Here is a 21,784-nt window from a genome sequence, read left to right on the forward strand (position 1 = left end):
TCCCCCATTGTTCTCACCCCCTCGGTGTTTGCCTCTTGCTAAAACAGATATCGTGTGATCGCAGATTTCAAAGCTGAGCAGAAAAGTTATGTTGTAAATGCTGCATGCGTAGTAAAAATCAAAATACTGGGAAACGGTAGATCGTTTGTCCGTGCAAACTAAGATCCTAACAGTGCGTTAAACTTCAGAAGATTAAATGCTTAAAAAAAAAATAATTCAGATATTTTAATTAAATGAAACTGGAATCATATCCTAGGAAACGTGGAGAAGTATTAGTCTGTAGACTTAGAGGCGAATTGCCCCATGATCGCGTGTTATGCTTATTACCTCCCAGGCGCTGCATCGCCACAGGAAGAACAGAGTACTTTGTGGTTTGGCTGAGGAGTTCAGCCTGTGTTCCCGCCTGCGCGGGCCCGGCTCTGGGCTCCTGGGGGCGAGGGAGTTCCTCGTCCCGGCTGTTACCATCACTGTTCGGGCTAGAATAGGGGCACTAGGGCGGGCATGCCCTATGTGCCGCCGAGGCGGCCCGTGCTGTCAGGTGGCCGGTTAGCTCAGTTGGTTAGAGCGTGGTGCTAATAACGCCAAGGTCGCGGGTTCGATCCCCGTACGGGCCAAGGAGGTTTTTTTTTTTCCCCCACCCTCTCTCTCCAGTTTACACCAGTAACTCCCTCCCATCCGCCGCATACGTTTCTCCTGAGACGCGCGGTGTGACCTCTACACAAGGGCACGGCTGCGGGCGGGGTGTGTGTGTGTTTCGGTCGAGCACCTGGAGCGGCTGCAGCGCTGCCCGTGCTCCTGCGGTGGGTGGAGCCCGCCCGGCACGGGCACAGCGCACATTTCTGTGGCTGCGCGGGCGGCTGCGGCGTGCTCGGGTCACTCCTTCGGGCGCGTTTTCCACCGTGCGGGTTCCGCTTCACGCACCCCCCGCCACCTGGTCGCTGGTCTTGCTCCCGAAATCCCGCTCCGTGAGAGCGAGTGGCGCCACACAGAATTACTGATTGGGTCAGGTTGGAAGGGACCACAGTGGGAGACCTGGTCCCAACTCCCTGCTCAAGCAGGGTTATTCTGCACGAGGCACAGGATTGCGTCCAGATGGTTCTTGAATATCTCCAAGGAGGGAGACTCCACACCCTCTCTGGTCAACCTGTTCCAGTGCCTGGTCACTGCACAGTAAATAAGTTCTTTTTCGTGTTCAGGTGGAACTTCCTGTGCATCAGATTCTGCCCGCTGCCTCTTGTCCTATTGCTCGGCACCACTGGGCAGAGCCCGTCTCCATCCTCTTGGCACCTTCCCCTTTAGATATTTATACACATTAATGAGGTCCCCTTTCAGCTGAACAGGCCCAGCTCCCTCAGCCTCTTCTCGTAACAGTCTCCCAGTTGTCCCCGCTGCCGTTTGCTAGACCCGCTCCAGGAGCTCCACGTCCCTCCTGTACCGACGCTCGGTACAGCCCGCACCTGGCGCTGACTCCGCCCGCGGGTCCCACCTCCGGGGCCGGGCGCTGCGGGCGCTCCTCCGCCGGTTTTTGCCCGCGCGAGCCGCCGTCGGCTGCGGGCGGCCCCGCCCCGGGGGGCGCGATTGGCCCCGCTGGTCCCGCCGCCGGTGCCGCCGACACCGCCCGGGGCCGCGGATGCGGCGCCAGCCCGCCCGCGCCTGCCAAGATGGCGGCTCCCGGGGCGGGGGGCGCCGGGGCGCCTCCGCCGCCGCCCCCTGAGGACGAGCCCCCCGGGCCCCGCGGGGCTGCCCCCGGCGCGGCGGCGGGGCGGGAGGAGCTGCTGGCGGTGACGGAGGAGCTGGTGCAGAGCCTGTCCGCCCTGGAGGGCGGCGCGGCGGGGAGCGGCGCCGTGCTGTACCTGCGGGCGGACGGCAGCGCGGCGGAGGGCGCGGGGCTGCTGGAGCGGCTGCTGGAGAGCCCCGGGCCGCCCCCGCCGGCCCGGCCCGCCGCCGCGCCGCTGGCCCCCGCCGAGCTCCGGCGGGTCATCGAGCAAGTGAGCAAGGCCCAAGAGCAGCAGAAGCCGCCGGCGACCGCCGCCGCCCCCACTTCGCAGCCGTGCCCGGCGGGCGGCATCATGCAGAACGCCGCTCGGCAGCTGCAGAGCGTGGCCCAGCAGGTCGCCCTGCAGCAGGGCAGGGCCGCGGCGGCCGCACGGCTCCTCCCGCAGAAGGTAACCCAGGGGCTGGGCGGGGAGGGAAAGAGGGAGCCTGCGGTACCCGCTCGGTGGTGAAATCCAAGGCTCCGGGGAGTTTAATAGCTTTAAATTTTTTTTTTTTTTTTTTTTTTTTACCTTCCTCTTCAGTTACACCTGCCCTCGGGTGCCACAGCTCAAAGACACAGCCTTCAGCGTGCTTTAGGAAAATGTGTGTTCGAACGTAGCTAATAGCTGCTGTGGTCAGTGTTTCTGTCTGACAACGTGCAGTGAAAACCTCTTTGAAGGAATGTTTCACAGCAGTGCTGCACAGGCAGATAATGTGTGCCCCTCTTACAAGAAGATGACAGTACCTCTGCTTTCAGACCACATTTTGGGGAGCAGGGGTTGTCAAGTAATTGATTTGAGCTGAGGCAGAACTTTGGATGAGGAGGAGAGACTGTGAGGGAGATGAACAGATGCTTCTCTGAAGCATCACCACAAAGTTTTTTTCTGAAGTGAGCACATATTACAGTATGTTCTGGACCAGGTATTTGGCTCATGTCACATAGCAGACATGTAGTAGCTCTGCTGCGTGTGGAGTTTGCTGAAGATTATGAATGTGCCTTGGTGATGGTGTTGACTCTGCTATTCCAGATAGGCCTGCTAGCAGGAAACGAAGCTGTGACATGGCCTCAGAGCAAACTTTAGATGCTTTAGTTGAACAGCAGTCACAGCAGTAAATGTGCAGGAAAACCCATAGCTGGAAGGAAGGGAATTTATGCTTTGATGTTAAATCTGTGCTTTGATGCGTTAAAATGGAAAGCTAATGATGTGCAGTGGTTTCTTCATGCTTTTCTTTAGAGGCATGTGTGTATTATCTTGATAAGTACTGTATTTATTAATACTGTATTTGTGTAATTGCAACTCTTCCTTTTTTCCACAAAAGCAGCTGGAAGCCATTTGTGTCCAAGTTCAGCCAGGACAGATGAAGGAAACTGAAAGGCCAATGACATCATTGGCACCGATCCAGTCCACAACTATAACGCTGAGTCAGCCGGTTGGTAGGAATTCTAGCATGCCAGGACTTGGCATTATTAATCCCCAGATAATTAGGATACAGCCTGTTTCAGGAACTGAGCAGCAGCAGCAGCAGCTATTCCTGCATAGTTCTTCCGAGTCTCCAGTTCAGTTGCTTATGCAGAGACCTTTACCATCTCACAGATCAGTGTCTGTGAACAAGATTCCCACATCTAAGATGGTAAATGGACAGAAAGCTACTCGTGCTGCAGCGTCGGCTTCAAGGTCTCCAAACACTACCGTGGTTGCAGCCAGTACACCATGCCTTGAAAAAAGGCAAAAGGATGACAAGTTGAAAAAATCCTTGAAGGTGAAAACTCGTTCTGGACGGATTTCACGCCCCCCCAAATACAAAGCTAAAGACTATAAATTCATTAAAATGGAGGATTTGGCTGATGGTCATCAGTCTGATTCTGATGACTACTCTGAGCTGAGTATAGAAGATGATGAAGAAGGAAAGGTGAAGGGAAAGGATGCATTATTCAGTTCTTCAAATTATAATCTGAAGCCCAAAATGTTTAAATGTCAGACTTGTGAAAAATCTTATATAGGAAAAGGAGGATTAGCAAGACATTATAAACTTAACCCAGGCCATGGACAGCTGGAGTCTTCACCTCAAAAAATACCTCTAAATAAGCCTAACGGAAGTATATTTGTGGACAATGCCTATGGAATAAGAGAGGAAAGGATAAGCCCACCACATTTGGACTCAATTGCTGCCACTTTAAATCATCAAAATGCACTAGCTACCAATCTGGAAGAAACTGTTGATTCAAAGGCTGGAGAAAAGGTAAAGTGTTACTTGGAAAAGCTGTCAGTTCTGTGAGAAGTTGAATGGCAGTTCTGCAGCTGTATAGTCTTACTCTGCTCAGAAATACCCTCCGAAACACTACATTAAACAAATTTCCCATCAAAGTGCTTTAAAAATCAAATTGTCTCTTGCAGTGTTGCAGGAATAGTACTCTTGCACAGACACCTACAACAATGTTCACTGAGTTTTCATTTGTTACTGCATTTCTGACATAGTTTTCACCTTGCCTGCATAAATACATTCTTCTCCACATCTGGATAAGAACACTCTTACTCAGTTACAGCCCTTAGCATAACAGCAGGACATCATTTGCTCTTTCAATTTCTGTTCCTGCAATAGTGTCATCACAAAAATCTCTTTATTTTCCACACAGGTGTTAAAGCATGGCTTTGAAACCCTGCGCACCAAATACTCTGGTGAACCTTGGGTCTCTGAGTTGGAAGCTACTTCAGCTGCAGATTTTTTTCTGTGATGTTTTAAGCTGGTCCCTTCAAAGTTTCTGTTTTAATATTTAAATGACTCTTAATGTCTTGCAGCAAGAGCTGATGCAGCTGCTGCCTAGGCAGAAGTACTCATTTAGATGTAGGGGTGTCACATTTTGTTTGTACTTATGAAGTTGTTCTCAGGAAAGCAAACATTTACAGCTTATGTTGCAGTAACCCAGCCTCCCCTCATCCTCTACATTAATCTATCATCTTTGGAAAAAGAAAACTGCAGAATACTAAAATCTGCTCTCTGAATTATTGTGGAGCTGTTACTTCCCTGTACAGCACTTATTTTACCCAGGATGATGGGGATTTAGAAAAGACTTAGTCAGTCTTGGATATTATCCTACTCCTGACTCCTAGGTTGCTACTGTACCTGCTGCTTTTAACTAGCAAGTTCTACAAATGTGTTCTACACATTTGCACTTAAACTCATTGATTATGTTACAGGTTTTGGCCAAGAGAAAACTTCCTAGAAAGAACAGCAGGATTATCAAAATTGTTACAGTGGTACAGACAGGAAGCCAATCAAGATCCCCACGCTCAACCTAGTCTGATGTCATATTTAGAACTAATTTAGTAATTTAATCCCTGGATAGAACTGACATAAATTTGCCATTTTTAGAGCTTTCCTAATCAGTAGAATAGTAGGGAGCTACTGAATGCTGAGATGCAAACATACAGATTATGCAAAGAAGCCTGATATACCTCAGTACTATTATAAACTCCTTTCTTCAAAGATACTGGAATATTCTTAGAAATTCTAGCTTGGAAGGAAAGATGTGTTCAGTAAGAAATCACTGCTTTGAACAGTAAAAAAAATTGCCCTGAAATCACAATAACTTAGCAACTCAAAAGTACTTTTTTTATTTTTATGTGGTCTTATAACAGGAGCTGCTTCTTAGCTGTGTTCCTTGGGAAGACTAAGGATTTTAAAATGTGGGAACTGGGATATATATTTTGATATTTAGTTACTGGGCTTGTCAGTGTTCATAGTAGAGTTTTTGTCTTTCCTTTTTATGCTTTTTATGCTTTGACATGGTTAGAATGAAACCAAACTTACTCTTTGGGTATGTTTAACTGCTAAATAAGTTTTATTTCTACAACCCCTTTATTTGAAGATGATATATTTTACTTCAAAAATATTAAATGCGTTTAACTGACTTAAAACAGCTGTTTAATGATATTCCCATAATCTCTGTATTTTGGATGACATTTTGTGGATCAAAAATGCTAACTTTGCAAATAAAAAAAAAATTTGCATTTTTTTAATATGCTATGTATTGTTTGCATAGATGACAAAATTATAAAATTGTCTTCCTCAAAATAGTGTTTAAAATGCCAAATAAATACTTTTATCTTTCTTTTAATTAAGACTTCAAAGACTGCAGAAAGCAGACCCTTGCTGGCAGAGCAACAAAATGAAACCAGTTCAGGACACCGGGGACCAGTAACTCCAAAGGGACCTGGAAGGCCCAGACAACCAAAGAGACGTGGTCGACCAAGGATGGGTGGAAGATCCAGGTGTTCTGGAAGGCTTAGCAGACCTGGTCAGTCCCCTTCAAAGTCACTTAGTAGTGTGTCAGCAGAACACAGTGTATTCAGAAGAAAAGCTAGGTTAAAAGAGGTATGGTTCTCTTCTGCAATTACTTCACAAGTATCTTTCCCCTGCCCTCTTTTTTTTTTTTTTCACTTATTTTCAATGAATCATTTTCAAAAAAGCTTTTGTTGAAATTTTTTTTTTACATCCTTGTATACTGACAAGATGAAAGCCTAAGATGTCTTCTCAAAAGAAAACATAAAACTGTCTTTTAAGAAAATAGTACTTCCAACAGATCAGTGGAAAAAGGGGAAATGGGATCTCAGTCTGGAAAGGGACTTTTGACATGTAGATGTACTCTTGCTATCCTTTTTCTGGAGAAGGAAAGTCACTAGCCACTACTGTGTATCTCTTCCAACACAGTAAAAAACACAAACCCAAGTGGAGTTGAACAACAGCAAAAAAAAAAAAAAAAAAAAAAAAAAAAAAAAAAAAAAAAAAAAAAAAAAAAAAAAAAGTCCACAAAGAAGGTCTTGGGAGAGGATAGAATGGGGATTAAAATCCATGCAACTAACACACATTTGTGCTTTTGTTTCTTGTGCATTGTAGATCCTTTATGGCTACTAAAGTGGCTACAGCAACTGAAGTTGCTGTTCTTTCTATGAATTGGCAACATCTGTGGGGCTGAGTTTTGCCTGTAGATGAGTAGTAACTGTTCTGAGGTCTTCTAACTCTAGCCCCTGTTTTGGTGTTAGTTGGTATCTATTCTCAAGCTGCTTAAACACACAGAATATCTTTCAGAAAGAAGTAGTGATATGTTGTATTCTGCAAATGGGATGCATAACCTGTGGGCTGCCTTTTCCTAACAAACTCGTTCTGGCTTTTGGCAGCTGATACAGCAGTGTGATAATGAAGACTTAATGGAGCTGGCTCTCCCACGTCTTTCAAAGCTTGTTACAGTGTATGAATTTCTGTTGATGAAGGTGAGTTTTCATGTAAAAATGTTAAATTACTTTAGGGACACTTTCAATAATATACATAAAAAGATTCCTTTAGAGACATAATTGAATTTCCTAAGTTGGAACTGCGCAGCACGTAGATGTTCCACACATCACTTCAGGCTTACACAGGCAAAACTCTGCTAGGTCTCAACTCAAAGCCTTGCTTTTTGCTGCCTGGTTCAGTGGCATTTTGAACATTCCATAATCTTTTGACTTTGGTATTTCTGTTTTAAAATGTTGAACGAAACAAACTTGACAGATTTTAATTTCATCTTTTTTTAAATATATTCCTCCTCTTATTTCTAGGTTGAAAAAGGATATCCAGCCAAAGCTTACTTTCCAGATGTGTATAGGGAATTTGAAGACTTGCATAACATGGTAAAGAAAATGGCTTATGATCACCTCAGTAATTCTGATTCTGTGAGTTGTCAGCAGCCTGTTGAAATAAAAGATGCTAAGGTAATAAAGCACTCTGTTTGGAACCATGATTTTTTTGTTTGTTTCTTTGCTTTATTTTAGATGCATTGCATTTTTAATTTTCTCTGATAGGCTTTGTTGTGCTGGTAAATTTATTTGAAGAAAAAATGATTTTTGATTAGCAAAAACAGATATTATTGTAAAAAGTCCAACAACTTATCAAGAAGAAATTGAGAAGAATAAACTAGAATTGTGGTTTTCTGTCAGTGGATACATCTAGAAATATAAAAAGCAATTCTAGCAGTGCTGATACCTGCCTTGCATATCTAGGGTAGTATGAAGCTGCATGTTACTGAAAGGTGTATTTTGCATTAACTGTTGATAAAAGTACATCCTGGTGTTTGATAAGGAAGGAGGGGTCTATATTTAAAATGAGTGACCTTGATTTAAAGGGATAAGTAGTTTCATTGCAAAATGAGGACAAACAATGCATCTGTGCAGTTCACAGTCATACTAACAAACATGAAAGGCAGTGAACACGTTAATAAAACTGCAAACTGTTATTTTAGTGACTCTTCAGATTTGCTCTTTGTGGAGCTGCATCTAGAAAGACAGATGGAACCTCTTTCTTGCTTCTCTTCTGTGTTAATGTGCTTTCTTAATATAGAATGATGCTCTTTAAAAAAGAAAAACAAAACAAGACCAAACCAAAACAACCCAGCCTTGAGATGGATAGTAGCATACCTACATAAGATGAAGCATAGGAATGGTATGTGAGGAGGGGGGGAAAGAATCTGTAACCTACTCGAAGATACTCTGAACAGGAAGACTAAATGTTTTTCATATGATAGCCTCAACAATCTTCATTATTAAACTCTGTCCTGAGTAACTGTCTCTGGATTCTATATATAACCATTGTACTCCTGATTCTCTTGAGTTTGCCTGTTAATAGTCACCTTCAAATGAAGGTCATGTTGTATCCGTGTGGAGGCTGGTAGAAAACATGGGAGTCTAAATACTTGCAGTGAGCTTTGATGACTGTCAGGCTACACGCTGTGTAGTTCTAGTTCAGTTTTAAGAGAACTAGTCCATATTTTAGCATTTATGCATTCAGCTTTGGGAGATTAACTTTTACTTTTTTTCCTATATCTGTTTTTAAAGGTTGCTGAATCGCTGGGAATTACAGAAATACTCATTGGAGAACGAAAGGCAGAAGGTGCAGACTCTTGTTCACAATGTGTAATTAAAATGTTTAGTGAGCAAGTGCCTGTGGAGATACCGGGACAAAAACGGTTAGCCGAGGTATGGAATACCTTCGTGAGAATTTAAAAATGAAACTGAGACAAATTAAGACTTGTTAAAACAGATAATTGTTCCTTACAGAATCATATTAGTATTATCTGACTTGGGTTAAAGTAAGGCTTTTGTGGTGTTCAGAAACACTTAAAGTACTCTCTACTGTGGTATCATAGCCGGGCCTATGAACTAGCACATTAAATATGTACTTTGGGAAGATACTTGGTAGCATTCAGGACAGAATCTCAAAGGCTTACAGGGGATGTCATGATATGGGGATGGAAGGATTTTGTGGAGGTTTTAGTAAATGGGGGCCCCACAAATTCCAGTAACTTGTGTTGGAGGAAATGGCCTAACCTACAGCAGGCTTGGACGTGGGAGAAGTGGTTGCTGTGCTAATTGGTCGTAGATAGAGGGGCATGAAAACAGTTCCTTTCTTTCTGACAAGTCGCTTGACCAGCTGTAGTCTGTTTACAGTTTAGCTGTAGGAGAAAGCCATCTTTGCTCTTCTTGAAGCATGTCTATGGTCCATCCCCTTAAATGATCTACTTTTTATTTAATCCGGAGTTGTTTGTGGTGGTAGATAAATAAGACTAGTGCTTGTTTCATTTTCTGCCTGTGGTTTAAGAGCTGATCATGTTTTCTTCATGAACCAAACAATGCTGGGCAAGCTGTGCCTGTGTTGAAGCTGGACAGAGCTTACAGCAGGTTTCATGGGTACAGCTAATCACAAAGGCTTGGGGAAATGCTTTAATGTAGAAGCAAGGGCAGATTGTTTCAATCAAGAATCAAAAGTAATTGGTGTCATTTTGGCGAAGTGTGAGGGCTGTGTTTAAATCCTTACCTTTTAGGAAGACCTGTAGTGTAAATCCTGTTTTCAAGCATCAAATCATCAGTTCAGCTGCCCCAAAGTGCCCCACAGTTAGTTTGTCTTCTTTTCCAATATTGTCAACTGTTATGGTGGCAGCCAGTTAATCATCTCTTGTGTTGACAGAACTCAGGGGAGGAACTGCTGCCACCAGCCAAAAGGACCAAGTTAGAAGACGTAATGGAGAATGTGAATAATGCTTATGCCAGTCAAGATGAAGTGAAAGAAAAGAGTGGGAATTTGTGTACACTGTTTGAAAAAGATGGTAACCTCTTCAGATTTTCCAATTCTGTTCTGTTCATACAGGAGCTGAACAAGTCTCTTTGTTCTTCAAGCTATTGTGGGTTTTGTCTTGAAGTTTCATTTCTTAACTTGCCCCCCTAGGTCGTTTAAAAGCAGTGGTTTAACTGGAAAGGCCTCATGAAGGGGGGGAAACATCATGGATGATGCAGACCACAGCAGTAGTTCAGTTCTGGATGCATGATAATGCAGTTATTGACACTGCTGCAGTACTACGAGCATAGTACTGTCTTCTTCTGTGTGCTTCCTGAATGCTTCCTGTCCATCCCATCCCATCCCCTCCCTCGTGGTGAGGATGGTGCCATGACCATTGTGTCAGCCATGGGGGAGCAGAGGAGGAGGAAGCAGAGCGTGTGTCCTTGCTCTTTGCCTCAGCAGGCTGCAGTATCAGAATTACCAGAGCTTTGTGGATCTTGGTGGAGAGCTAGGGCGGGCTGCCCCTCAGATTGGCAGGGTAACTAACAGTAAAAAAGGAAGAAAATCTCAAGTAAGATGTGTATGTCAGTACCATCACCTTGCTTTGTAAATGCCTTGTTCTGGTGTTGCTGTGAGCAGTTTTGCTCTTGTCCTTTGCATGTCTTTCAGTCAACGGTGGTTTTTGTTTCCCCCACTTAGTTTGTTTTTCTTTTCTGAAAGGCTCTCTGCATGACCATGCTTATTTTTTGCTGTACTGTGTTTTTTTTTTCAGGATATGAGTTTTTAAAATTTTTTTTTCACTTGTATCTGCTAGTCAGGCTTTTGCTAGTCTACAGTGCAAAAAATTAAAAATAGTCCCTTCTGCACTATTGGGCCTCCTTTGTTGTGCAGTGATACCTGTCATAGTAAAAAAACCCCAAAACAACCTACTTGTTCCTTTTGACCTGCAATTATAAAAACTGGCAGGTCATACAACTGCATCTTAGTAGTTATTGTTCAACTACCTGCAGGGTTTGTGATTTGGCTCTTGGTCCAGGTCAAGTAACTGGTAAAACAATACATTTTTAGTGGTTTTTACCTTTTCTGTCACAGGAAGAAAGTGCTGCTGGGGCTGTTAGCACACCTAATTAATATGTAGCAACCTGATGACATGTCTGAGTCCAAGATGAGCTTAATTATCAACAGAAATGTTATCAAGTTTAAATGCTTCTGTCAGCTTACTAATGGTGATGGGGATGAGCAGCTGACAAGTTTGTGCCCAGTGAAGTCTTTATCTTTTAATGTTACTGGCTGCGTGACAGATGGAAGAAGATTGCATTTGACTTTCAGACCAGGTTGTTTTCAGGATTAACAGAAAAATTATGCTTCTTAATATAAGATATCTTACTATAGAAATATTTGGTAATATATCACCATGCAAAAATTCCTTACGTATTTTTATACTGACTTTTTCATTGGGAAGTTCTGTGGAACTTGTAGGTGCTTCAAGTTTGTTCATCTGGGGGACGAAAGCAGGGAAGTAGTGTAGCTTTCCCTCCACAATTATTGCTGAAAAATAGCTTTCTGGTTGTGCAATATTAGATTGTGCAACAAAATTATATTTCTTTCCCTTTTTCAGGTTTTAATCCATTAAATGGAGAAATCCTGCTTTCAGAAGATAGGCATATCACTTGCTGCACAACTGGAAGTACATTACCAACAGCAGAGGAACATAATTCACTTGCTGATTCAGGAGTTAGCATTGCTGCTGAAAATTCAGGTACCTTCTCCCAGACTGTGGAAATGAGGATAGAGTATTCCCAGCCTGTGAACATACAGGGACCAGATATGGCAGGTGACGCATCCCTGGTGCACACTGAGGTCGTGCTGCCTGCTGAAGCAGATGGTTCACCAGAGCTGGTTCAAGGGCACTTTGTGAGCGAGAATGTGGTGGGTGGACTGGCAGCTCCGGAACTTTGCAGCTCCGTGTCAGAGCACACAGTGGGCAGTCAGAGCACTGACTTACCACCGAGTGAGGTAAATGGCCACAATCAAAAATATCAGGAACTGCAAGAAGAAAACCCTAATTTTGCAATTAAAGGACATTCTGAACAACTTCGTAATACTGGTATGACTGACGAGATGCAGGAACTTGAAAAGGTGTTTTCAGCAAACGTTGTGCCAATAAACTACCCACACAGTGCTCAGGCTGAGTCGCACCCAAGCGCTGTCCAGGGAGCCTCCCTGTCTGCTCATGTGAACCATGAAAACACTCTTAAAAACCAGAATGACTATTCCTGTGGGACAGAGGAAGCGCGTGAGCTGGTGAATACAGTCACTGTAGATGAAACTGTAGCTTTTGAGATTTCCGATGAGAGCCATGATTTTTTGTCTCAGGGACACGAACAGATTTTTATTCAGACTTCAGATGGGCTTATCCTGTCTCATCCAGACACCGCTGTTCTGTCTCGGGCAGAGGGCATCGTTATTGTAACCGATTCCAGCGGTACCACAATGCACATTCGCACACCTGAGGGGATACCTTTGGAAACTGTGGAAGCACTACTGGCAATGGAAGCAGGTGGCCAAAGTGAAGATATTTTGTTCTCGCAAAGTGAATTGGAGCCATAAATTAGAAAAAACCCTATAAGCTTTCTTCTGGAAAAGACTGATTATAAAGTGTATATTTTTCTAATGTGAATACTGAGATAATTGAAATTTAACTTATTTGTAAACTGTTTCTATGCCCTGTACTTTTTATAACTTATGTTTATATAAATCTAGCAGCATTGCAACCAAAAATTCTAGAATTAACATTGTTCTATTTGCTTTATATGTTGGGAATGGGTGGAAAGTAGAAATCTGTCAACTCTAAAATTGTTGCACTGTTCCCTTTTGTTACCTAATTCCTCCTCTCTCTAGCCATCTAAAAATGCAGTAAGTTGTACTGCTGTTCAGCAGTGATGTCCTGTGTACTGGCAAGCTGTATATGGGTAAAATAAAAGCTATATTCAAAATGTGCATTTTCTGTGCCACTGAGATTACAAAACACTTTTTCGAAGCATGAATATTCATTAGCATCTAGACTTGATGCACATAAATCTGCCTGGAAAAAACGGGCAGTTTTAAGTATAATCCACAGTTGGGTATTCCAGGAACAATGTGACAGCCTAGCTGATCCTTACTGAAAATAACCATCCACAGAGTTAGTGACAAAAATAGCCTCAAACAAGATCCGATTTGTACTGAACTGCTGGAAATGTATTTAAGTTTTGTGTAATGTTCATCCACACCTTTAAAAATCGCTGTTACTTAGACCTAAATGGGAAGGTGCATAAGTAGTGATCTGATTTTCCTTAACGAGGTACCACATTATTTTTTGCTTTAGTCCATAATGGCCTATTTTTGTAAGATTGGTATTACACTTTTTCCCTTTCAGATGATGCCTCCTTTATCAGTTCTACACCTTGACCTTCCTAGTAACTTCACACTGCCTTGCACTGTTTAATCATAATACAAACGTATCCTTGACTATAATCCCTGTTGCTCTAGGCAGGGAGAAAACTTGGCAAATTACTTAGCAACGGCTATCTTGTATTTTTGTCATACTTTCAATACAATCCTTAGATAGTATATTTTTGTGGAGACCTCCCAGCAGCTTCTTGTCCAAGGCACTGTCTTGTCTTCCAAGAAGTTTAACAGGTGAAAAAGAACAGTGTTGAATGAGCAGACATTACTGCAAATTGGTAACACGTCCTTAAAATGTGTGTGTCACCTCATTACTAAATAAATGAGGCTACTGAGGTAACTGGACAAATCCACTAAGGACCTTGATCTGCAGGAGAGCTGTTTTGTTGATAATCAAGTATGAACACTGATTTTTTTCATGGTATTGTTAGTGAAGAAAAACTTGAAAACTTGAATCTAAACAGGAGAGAGGACAATTTAGAGGTGAAATAGAATTTAGAGTGCTTTATGTCCCTTTAACATAAATTGGGGTTTGTTTTTATTTGTTTGGTTGAGTTTTTTCTCAGTTGCCTAGGTAGAAGATGAGTTTGATTAGTCAAAGCACTGCCTTTTATGTGTGGTTGTGAAAGATGCTTTGTATTAATGAGCTCCTGTCTGGCAGTTGGGTTTATGGTCTAGTATTTGATTTGGGGTTTTCCCCCTCTTTGTTTTTTAGGAGGTGGTAATGGCCAGAGGATACAGACCTACCCTGTAAATGAGGGTAGCATATGAAGCAAGATTCTGCTGGTCTTTCAAAGTCTTTGATTGCAGGGAGCAATTCTTTATTACACTTCCTTGTACTGGCTGTCTAATCACTGCATCTGAGGGCTTTAAATATAACAATCAACTGCTTAGAGCTACAATCACAAAACATCTCTGCAATGATTTTGCAGTAATCTTCCCATGTCTGAAAGCAATCAATAAGCAAGGGGGGCTGTGAATATGAGGACCCCTTCCTGAAGAGCTTATTTCCTCTAAGAAACAAGAGCAAACCACAATTTCCACCTGTGCAGAAAATGAAAATTTGCTTCAATTCTGTCTTTCCTATTGCTTTGCACATGCTGGGAAATACAATACACCTACTCTCATCTTAAAAGAACAATTCTATATGTGAACTAATCTTTTCTCCTTGGAAAATATTTTTGAAGTATGAAGGTGTTTCCATAGTGACACGGGTCTGGCCCTACTCAGATAAATTAAGGTGGCTGTTAAACTAGGTGGAACACTTGCACTGAAAAATAATAAAACCCAACAAAGCTGTTCCTAACTAATTGTATTCTCCTTGAGCTACAGCAGAATTGCTTTTTAGACACTAGAAATTTGGGCTAAGAATAGAACTCTATTAGCTGTCAGAAACAACCTCGTTCAACACAGCAACAAATCAAGAAAACTTTCCCAATTCATGTCTGTCTTTTCTGTTACTGCAACAAACTTATCAAGCTTACGAGGTTTCAGCTTGGAGCCAGTTAAGTAAGTGATCCTGCTTTTCCTGTCAGTACAGAGAGGCAAACGAAAATCACTTGATATCAGTAGCAGTAATCCAAGGAAAAACTCACAGAGCCCTACAAGAGAGGAAACAACAGAGGATATGGCCCTGACTGAAGGAGGTCTTGTTTTTATTGAACAGATGCTTTCATGAAACATCTATAAGAGAAAAAAGTTAAAATTAATTAAGAGACAAAACATTTTTATATGACTGGAATGCTGAGTTGTACTAAACATTCCCAGTGTGGTAGTTCAGGTTTGGATGACTCTTGAAGGGTGATACACCTAACACCACCAGACTCAAAACCAAACCAGAATTTACACTCATGTCTACGACTGCATTTCAGTACCATGTAACCAAACTATGTGGATCCTTTTGCATCCTCCCTTTTCTGCTTTCCTCTTCTCCACTTACAAAGCCAGTACAAAAGCACCTGTCCTGTTAAATCATGCACAAAAACCCCATGAAAGATCATGAAGTGCTGAAATTCTATGGCCAAAGGGACTGTGTAAGTGTTTCAGACTGTCAGGACTTGGAAAGAAGTAACATTCTTTGCTTTAGCCGTCTATGCGCATTGAATTCCCTCCAGATCACCAGGCAGTGCTTACCTCTTCCTGATTATAGGGGACTTAGCCTCCTACCTGTATCCTCTCAACTGCTCTTAAAATGGATAAAGCAACCAAAACCAGATTGTCCCATGCAGAAACAGGAGTATCAGCTAAGACAAAATAATAAATACAAACAGAGATAATTTTTTTTTAATAAGTTTTACAAAAAATCAACTTACTTGGTAAGCCTTGCAATTTGCCATTTCATGTAAGCATCATTAGAAGCCAGACACGTAACCTTTGGAATTCTAGCACTTTCTGTGTCCTGTCTCCAGCAGCATGGCTTCGAGTAGCAGTGTGCTGCTGTTCTCAATGTAAGGCTGGTATAACCATGATGATAAATACACCATCATCAGATCCTGGTCAGCAGAATGAGCAATGTCTTGTACAATTGCTTGCTTGAGTTGTAGTTCCTTCTTGTACATTTCAGAGAGCTTCAGGGAGACCTCATCTGAAATGGATTAAAAAAAAAACCAAACAAGCACATTGACTAAAATATATCAACAATTCTCTACAAGTTAAATTATACTTGACATACATGGATCATTAAAAAATCCACCTACCATATATAAGCTATTGCCCAAATATAGACGTCTTGTGTTTTAGAGCATTAATCATGTTTTTACACTACAATATCAAATGCTAAACAATTTCCTCTGCTTTGGGATATATTTTACACACATCTGATTTTTACATGAGTCCCCATTTAATTCTAGAATAAGCAGTGGTATTGGTTCTCAGGACCCACCATAAAATTAGCAATTAGAATCCATAATTATCAATTATAGCTATTCCTCAAATAACTGAAATTTGATTTTAAAATCTGGTAATGCTATCCTGCAATCCAAGCTTCACATGTTAAGAGTCCCTATTGATTTCAGCTAAACTAAAGAATGCCCCCACATGCTGTCAGGCACTTCAGCAATGCATCATCACCAAGGAGCGATATCGATGATGAAAAACAACAGCAAAAAACCCCAACAGACCAAAACTGAAGTAATGTAAAAACTAATGCTGTTACTAGCTATGTTAGTAATACTGACAGGGTGGTTAAAATGCATCTGTAAAATAATCTTTAATTGTCTGACTTCCTAAAAATAAAGAGAGACTGATCCTGTGTTTCTAACTTAGCCTGAACTATCACTGCCTTCAGGATTTAGTCTTTCATGGAGTAGACAGCATCACTAAATGATTCAGTCACAATGGGTGTTTTGATAGCAGTTGTCTTTGTCATTCTTACCCTTTTAAGCTAGCAGAAACTAATACGTAAGATTCCTGCTAAATTGTGGTAGTGAAGAAGCAGGGCTTCACATGACTTTCACTTCACAAAGAAGGCACTGGGTTTGCACAGAATCAGGCAGTCTTGAATTCAGACAGTCTTAAAACTGGGGTAATACCAGTTGGGAGGCAGTACCTTTTGCCATCAAGTGAATGCTAAAAGAATTAACAGTAGACGGTAACATTTCTTTACTTGTCTTGCCTGACACTGAGATCAGAGCTATTTTAGTTTGGCTGCCTGCAGAATTAACTGAGGTACAGCTCGCTCTCTGCATTCAAGGATTTAATTTCAGTGTCAAGCAGTTAAGCCTACAGCTTAACACCACCAAGTTGCACATAAGTCTCTCCCTTCAGAGGACGTGGCTGTTGCAGCTTGGCCACCGTAAGCTGCTGACAGGCTTAGTTCTGCGCTGTAATTGTTGCATGTCAGACAATGCCTGGCACTTCACACAAGCAGTGATCAGCAGTAACCCTAAGCCGAGTGGTGCATTCATGTGTTTATTGATCAGTCAATTGTAAAGGAGACACACACCCTCTCTCAGGCAAGACATCCAGATAAAAGGGTTTACTTTCCAGTCTTAAATTAGATGACATCAAAGACACAATGTAACTAGCTAAGATAATCAATATTTTTTACTTACAGAAGTATGGTGTGGGCCATGTATGAAAGAAGGGTGCTGTGCAATTCCCAGCTCCATGGCGGAATGCTTCCAAGTCACAGATTGCTTTAGTAGTCGAAGTAAGCTTTTCCATTTTCAGTTGTATTTTTGTCTGAAAAAAAGATGAATGTGCAATATTAATGAACATCTCAAAACATTAGGCTACTAAATCTCAAGGATTTTTTAAAAACACACTATTTATGAAGGCTATTGAGTCTTAACATTTCTAAATCACATTTTTTAAACTCCAGACAGACATGACAGCTGGAATCTATATATTTAATGTGAGATATCCTGAAATTTTGAACACTGGAGATATGACTGATTTTGCACATTCTTTTGTTTCCCTCATGTAGAAGCATACTAAAGCCCTCTGTCATTTTTCCTCTCTCTAGGTTTTTCCTATAGCAATTTAGCACCGGGGAAAAACATCAAACAAGTGTAGCACAAGCCCTATCAACACATGTTTTCTTACATTACCACGTAAAAATGTCTTAAATTTGATTTCAAAAGATCAGCAGCAGGTGAGAAAAGCAGCTCAAGCTGCTACTGACAGTGTATCTAGGCTGATCTAACAGCTTGCTCCAAAAAACAGGTCATTCCATCCACTTGCTTCACGTTCACCTGACTTTGTGCATCGCTGATGGGAATGAATATTTACAACAAAATGGAGCTTGCAGGCAGTATCTTTAAGTCCAGCAGCTAAAACAGAGATATCTCTATAAACTTATAAGCTGGTATAAACTCATAAGGAATGAAAAATAAAATAGGTCATTGTAGCTATGTTTAGTATCCAATCTAACACTGCTTAGACTCGTATTACTCAGGAATAATAAAAAATTGAATCAACGCACTTGGTAGTCTGAATACAAAACTACCTCAAGGGAAAAAGAACCCAACAGAAAAATGCACAAATTACTGTTACTTTTTCCCCCAGAACAAAATTTGAGGTAACTCTATCTCTTTTCCTGTTTCTTTCTAAATACTGGACGACTGCTATCTTGCCTATGTAAAAAAGTAGATCTACCACCTTTCTAATGGGCCTCCACTTTGGCAGAAAGCTGTAACAGTTATTTTTAATATGAATTTTAAATCACAGTTTCAGGCAGAAAAATACTGTTTGCTTCTTGTCAAACTGACAGGTGACATTAATTTCAAGCAGTGTATCCGAAAAAAAAGGTTACATAATAATTATCTTACTCCACTCTCTAGAGAAGGAGATCCACACAGCAAATGCAGGTAGGCAGACTAAAAATATAACTGCATTATGTCTGATCAAAGACAGCTGCAAGGATACGATGGCAGGTAAAGCACTGCTTTATGCTTTGTTGTTTCTTTTGTTCTAAACGGAGGGAATATCCAAGATGAGAGAATAGGTGCAGTTTTAGAATGCATTCTTTGTACAACTTATTTCCAGATCACTTTACAAAGGGAGGAGTAGAGTTAGACACAGAAGGCAGATGTAAAACCAACTTTCAAATATACCAATCAAGCAAATAAATGGTGTATGCTGGATTTATAATCATTTAGGTTTGAAGCCAAAGAACTATGAATGAAACCCCCAATTTTCTGTCTACAATAAATACTTGAGGACATCTCCTTATGGCATACTTGAGCACACTTGGAATTGATTCATATTGACTAAGACTGGAAAATGAGCGTTACCATCTGCTTTAAGGTCTCAAGTAATTCTGCACAGCAGCTGTCCAGTTCTTCATTGTATTTTGGGGCTGGCTTTTCAGGTTCTGTGACACTGTTACCACATGCTATCTCCAGTTTTCTGTCTTGAAATCTAAAATAGAAACATAAGGCAGAGTAAACAACTGCATATAGGTTTACTTCAGCTGTGCAGATTTAAAATCCGTGTGGCCTGATGCTACGCAGACTGTTCATGACAAGGTATAGCTGGCCACGAGAACAAATAGGGATGACACCATAATCACCAAGAGAAACACGGAACTACTGTATCTCAGAGCATGTGCTTGACTAAGGTGTGCTTGCAGGTGTTAAGATAACACTTTTTCCCTCTGCCCCTGTGTTGGAGGCTGTTGTTCATAATGGAAAAGGTTTGCCCAGGCTTTATCTGCTCTGGATGACAACCTGGTGCCTCACCACAAACTCATAGTTGTGCACAATTTAAGCCAAGACATTTATCTGTGAACCCAGAGCAGCCAATGTACAGACACCTACCCTGCCTGGCAGACTTTAGAGGGAGCTGCTATAGAGCAAAAGTAACATCTGGCACCATTACAGCAAAATACTCTTCAGCTTGTACCTGTCAGAACCCTGTCAGGCAAACCCTCTTCAGCTGTCAGGACTCTGAAGAAGCTTCTTCTCACAACCCTCTTAATTAGGTTTTTCTTCACAGCATGAAAATAATAGCTCTACCAAAGTGGGGTGGGGTGTTTTTTTAGATTTTCACAGGGTTTTTTTGTTGATTTGTTGGTTTTTAGTTTGGGGGTTTTATGTATGGTGGTGGTGTGGGTTTTTTTGTCTGTTGAGTTTTTTTAAGTCATTACTGTTAACATTTTTTTGTCTGTACAAATCACTGATTCTTTCTTCAAATCTGTTGAACTTTTGACTTGAGTGAAAGTTGTGTAAAATAAGTAAGAGAGTAAGGGAACTCATATGGGCTGAGATTTATAGATTTTAACTTTGTGGATTATATAAGTATTTTAAATATCTGTTATGTTTGACTATGTAAAAGAAATGTTTTCCATTTCTTGCAAATGACATTACTTCAAGAGATTACTTTAATCTTTATGAGACATTTATTATTTGAATGTAAATGGTTTATGTAACCAGAAAATGCAGCTGCTGAGTTTGATTTAAGAGCTAGCTTATCCACTGTGGCATGTTTTCTCCCATCTCCAAAAACAACTTTTTAGTGAAGAAAACAGATTAATCTCAAAATAAAGGCAATCTTTATGCTGTCTTTATTCATGTGTATTAGCATACTTACTGCTCACTGATCTTCATGTTGACTATTTTGTTTGCTATAGTAAATCCATTATCATTCAGTCTCTCCCATTTCATCATTAAATTATGCCAGTCTGCTGCATTATCTTTAATTTTTCTTGCACTGACAGATAAAACAGGCCTTCTTGGAGTACTATCAGCAGGACTTTTTGCTGTATGAGAAAATAAAGATATTGAAGCCATTTAAAGCATACAGAAATAAATCAGTGTCCATCAGCAGTTCGTGTGAATGATTTCCGTGCTCTACTGGAGAATATTGATTAAAGTAAAATGGAATTTACATTAACTGTCTCTGGTCATGGAATCTAATTCCTCATCTATCAGCCTTACTACTATTTATAAGAAAATGGGGTTATTAAAAGAACATAAGCACATTCTGAGATGTGCTACTGCAGCACGGACAGCAGCAGCTTTGCAGTGCTGACTAATCTAGCAGTCTTCTGACAGTCAAATACTAATGCAGTATAGGAAATCAAGGCAAAAATTACTGCTTGCATCCCATGCTCATGCCATGAAGGTCTGAATTAATTCACAGCAACATGTGAGCTGGAAGAGTTTGGGGGAAGGCTGAGTCCCACTGCATACAGTGGGCGCTTTGCTGCTTGAGCACAAAGCCCACGTCTCACAGTGTCTCTCCCTGGAGGCCCAAAGAGCAACAGGAATCTGCAGCACATCCCTCTGAGCACACGAAGCAGCCCCACCTTCACACCTCAGGCCCTGCCCCAGCAGCCAAAACAGGGCCCTAAGCCAAGCAACAACACCCTGCCTGCTCTTTTGCTGGCTTTAACTTTTATCCACAGAGACGCCCAAAAAGCGGTCACAGATGTGAAGGCCACACATAATCACAGAATGGGTCAGGTCAGAAGGGACCCCAGTGGGGTATCTGGTCCAACCTCCCTGCTCAAGCAGGTTCATCCCAGAGCACAGGGCACAGGATTGCGTCCAGATGGTTCTCGGATATCTCCAGCCAGGGAGACTCCACACCCTCTGTGGTCAACCTGTCCCAGTGCTCGGTCACTGCACAGTAAAGTTCTTCCACATATTAAGATGGAGCTTCCTGTGCATCACTCTCTTCCCGCTGCGTCTTGTGCTATTGCTCGGCACCACCGAGCAAAGCGCAGCTCCATCCTCTTGGCACCCCCCCTTTAGGCATTTATATACACTGATGAGGTAACACACATGGTGCGACACGCGTGTCTTCCCCCTCGTGACAGCGACAGCCCAGCTGGCTGGTGGGGGCACTACGGGCACCTTACACCTCGCTAGTTCCCCGAGGAACCACCAGGACCCCCCTCTGGCTGCTCCCCCGTCTCCTCCCTCCCGTTCCCTCCCTCACTCACCCGCCATGGCGGCCCCGCCGCCCGCGGAAGTTCGCTCACGTCCGGCCCCGCCCAGCCCGGCCCCGCCGAGCGGCGCAGCCACCGGGGCCGCCGCCGCTCCGCCGCCTC

General features: G+C 42.2%; 2 protein-coding genes and 1 non-coding gene across 4 annotated transcripts; 2 read left to right on the forward strand and 1 right to left on the reverse strand.

Moving 5' to 3' along the window:
• The first annotated feature begins 540 nt into the window (after positions 1-540).
• Positions 541-614, forward strand: TRNAI-AAU. Its single transcript has one exon. It is a non-coding gene; the product is annotated as a tRNA-Ile (tRNA).
• Positions 615-1,626: 1,012 nt separating this feature from the next.
• ZNF839 (zinc finger protein 839) lies at positions 1,627-12,858 on the forward strand. 2 transcript variants are annotated; one of them, XM_027893598.1, is made up of 8 exons: positions 1,627-2,165; positions 3,076-3,996; positions 5,878-6,129; positions 6,933-7,025; positions 7,350-7,502; positions 8,622-8,762; positions 9,751-9,889; positions 11,459-12,858. In XM_027893598.1, the coding sequence occupies exons 1-8, from the start codon at positions 1,662-1,664 to the stop codon at positions 12,448-12,450; spliced, it is 3,195 nt and encodes a 1,064-aa protein (XP_027749399.1). In that variant the 5' UTR covers positions 1,627-1,661; the 3' UTR covers positions 12,451-12,858. The 2 variants fall into 2 exon arrangements, with proteins under 2 accessions (XP_027749399.1, XP_027749400.1); XM_027893599.1 differs by having other exon boundaries at positions 3,079-3,996.
• On the reverse strand, positions 3,007-21,737 carry CINP (cyclin dependent kinase 2 interacting protein). Its single transcript, XM_027893605.1, has 6 exons — positions 21,677-21,737; positions 20,320-20,488; positions 19,023-19,149; positions 17,340-17,469; positions 15,600-15,871; positions 3,007-3,471 (listed from the first exon to the last, which is right to left on the reverse strand). Exons 1-5 carry the CDS (start codon positions 21,681-21,683, stop codon positions 15,669-15,671), a joined length of 636 nt encoding a protein of 211 aa, XP_027749406.1. The 5' UTR covers positions 21,684-21,737; the 3' UTR covers positions 3,007-3,471; positions 15,600-15,668.
• Positions 21,738-21,784: the final 47 nt, after the last annotated feature.

This window comes from Empidonax traillii, unplaced genomic scaffold, assembly GCF_003031625.1.
Source record: "Empidonax traillii isolate 1590-97213 ecotype Southwest subspecies unplaced genomic scaffold, ASM303162v1 scaffold398:size1781980, whole genome shotgun sequence".
Classification (NCBI taxonomy): domain Eukaryota; kingdom Metazoa; phylum Chordata; class Aves; order Passeriformes; family Tyrannidae; genus Empidonax; species Empidonax traillii.

What these genes read in the sequence shown, in the direction of transcription:
- ZNF839 (XM_027893598.1), top strand. Translation starts at nt 1,662, where the DNA reads ATGGCGGCTCCCGGGGCGGGGGGCGCCGGGGCGCCTCCGCCGCCGCCC. An exon ending in ATTCAAAGGCTGGAGAAAAG is followed by an intron (nt 3,997 to 5,877) that starts GTAAAGTGTTAC and finishes CTTTTAATTAAG; the next exon opens with ACTTCAAAGACTGCAGAAAG. An exon ending in TACACTGTTTGAAAAAGATG is followed by an intron (nt 9,890 to 11,458) that starts GTAACCTCTTCA and finishes TCCCTTTTTCAG; the next exon opens with GTTTTAATCCATTAAATGGA.
- CINP (XM_027893605.1), bottom strand. An exon ending in TTGAGACCTTAAAGCAGATG is followed by an intron (nt 17,470 to 19,022) that starts GTAACGCTCATT and finishes TCTTTTTTTCAG; the next exon opens with ACAAAAATACAACTGAAAAT. An exon ending in ATGGCCCACACCATACTTCT is followed by an intron (nt 15,872 to 17,339) that starts GTAAGTAAAAAA and finishes AATCCATTTCAG; the next exon opens with ATGAGGTCTCCCTGAAGCTC.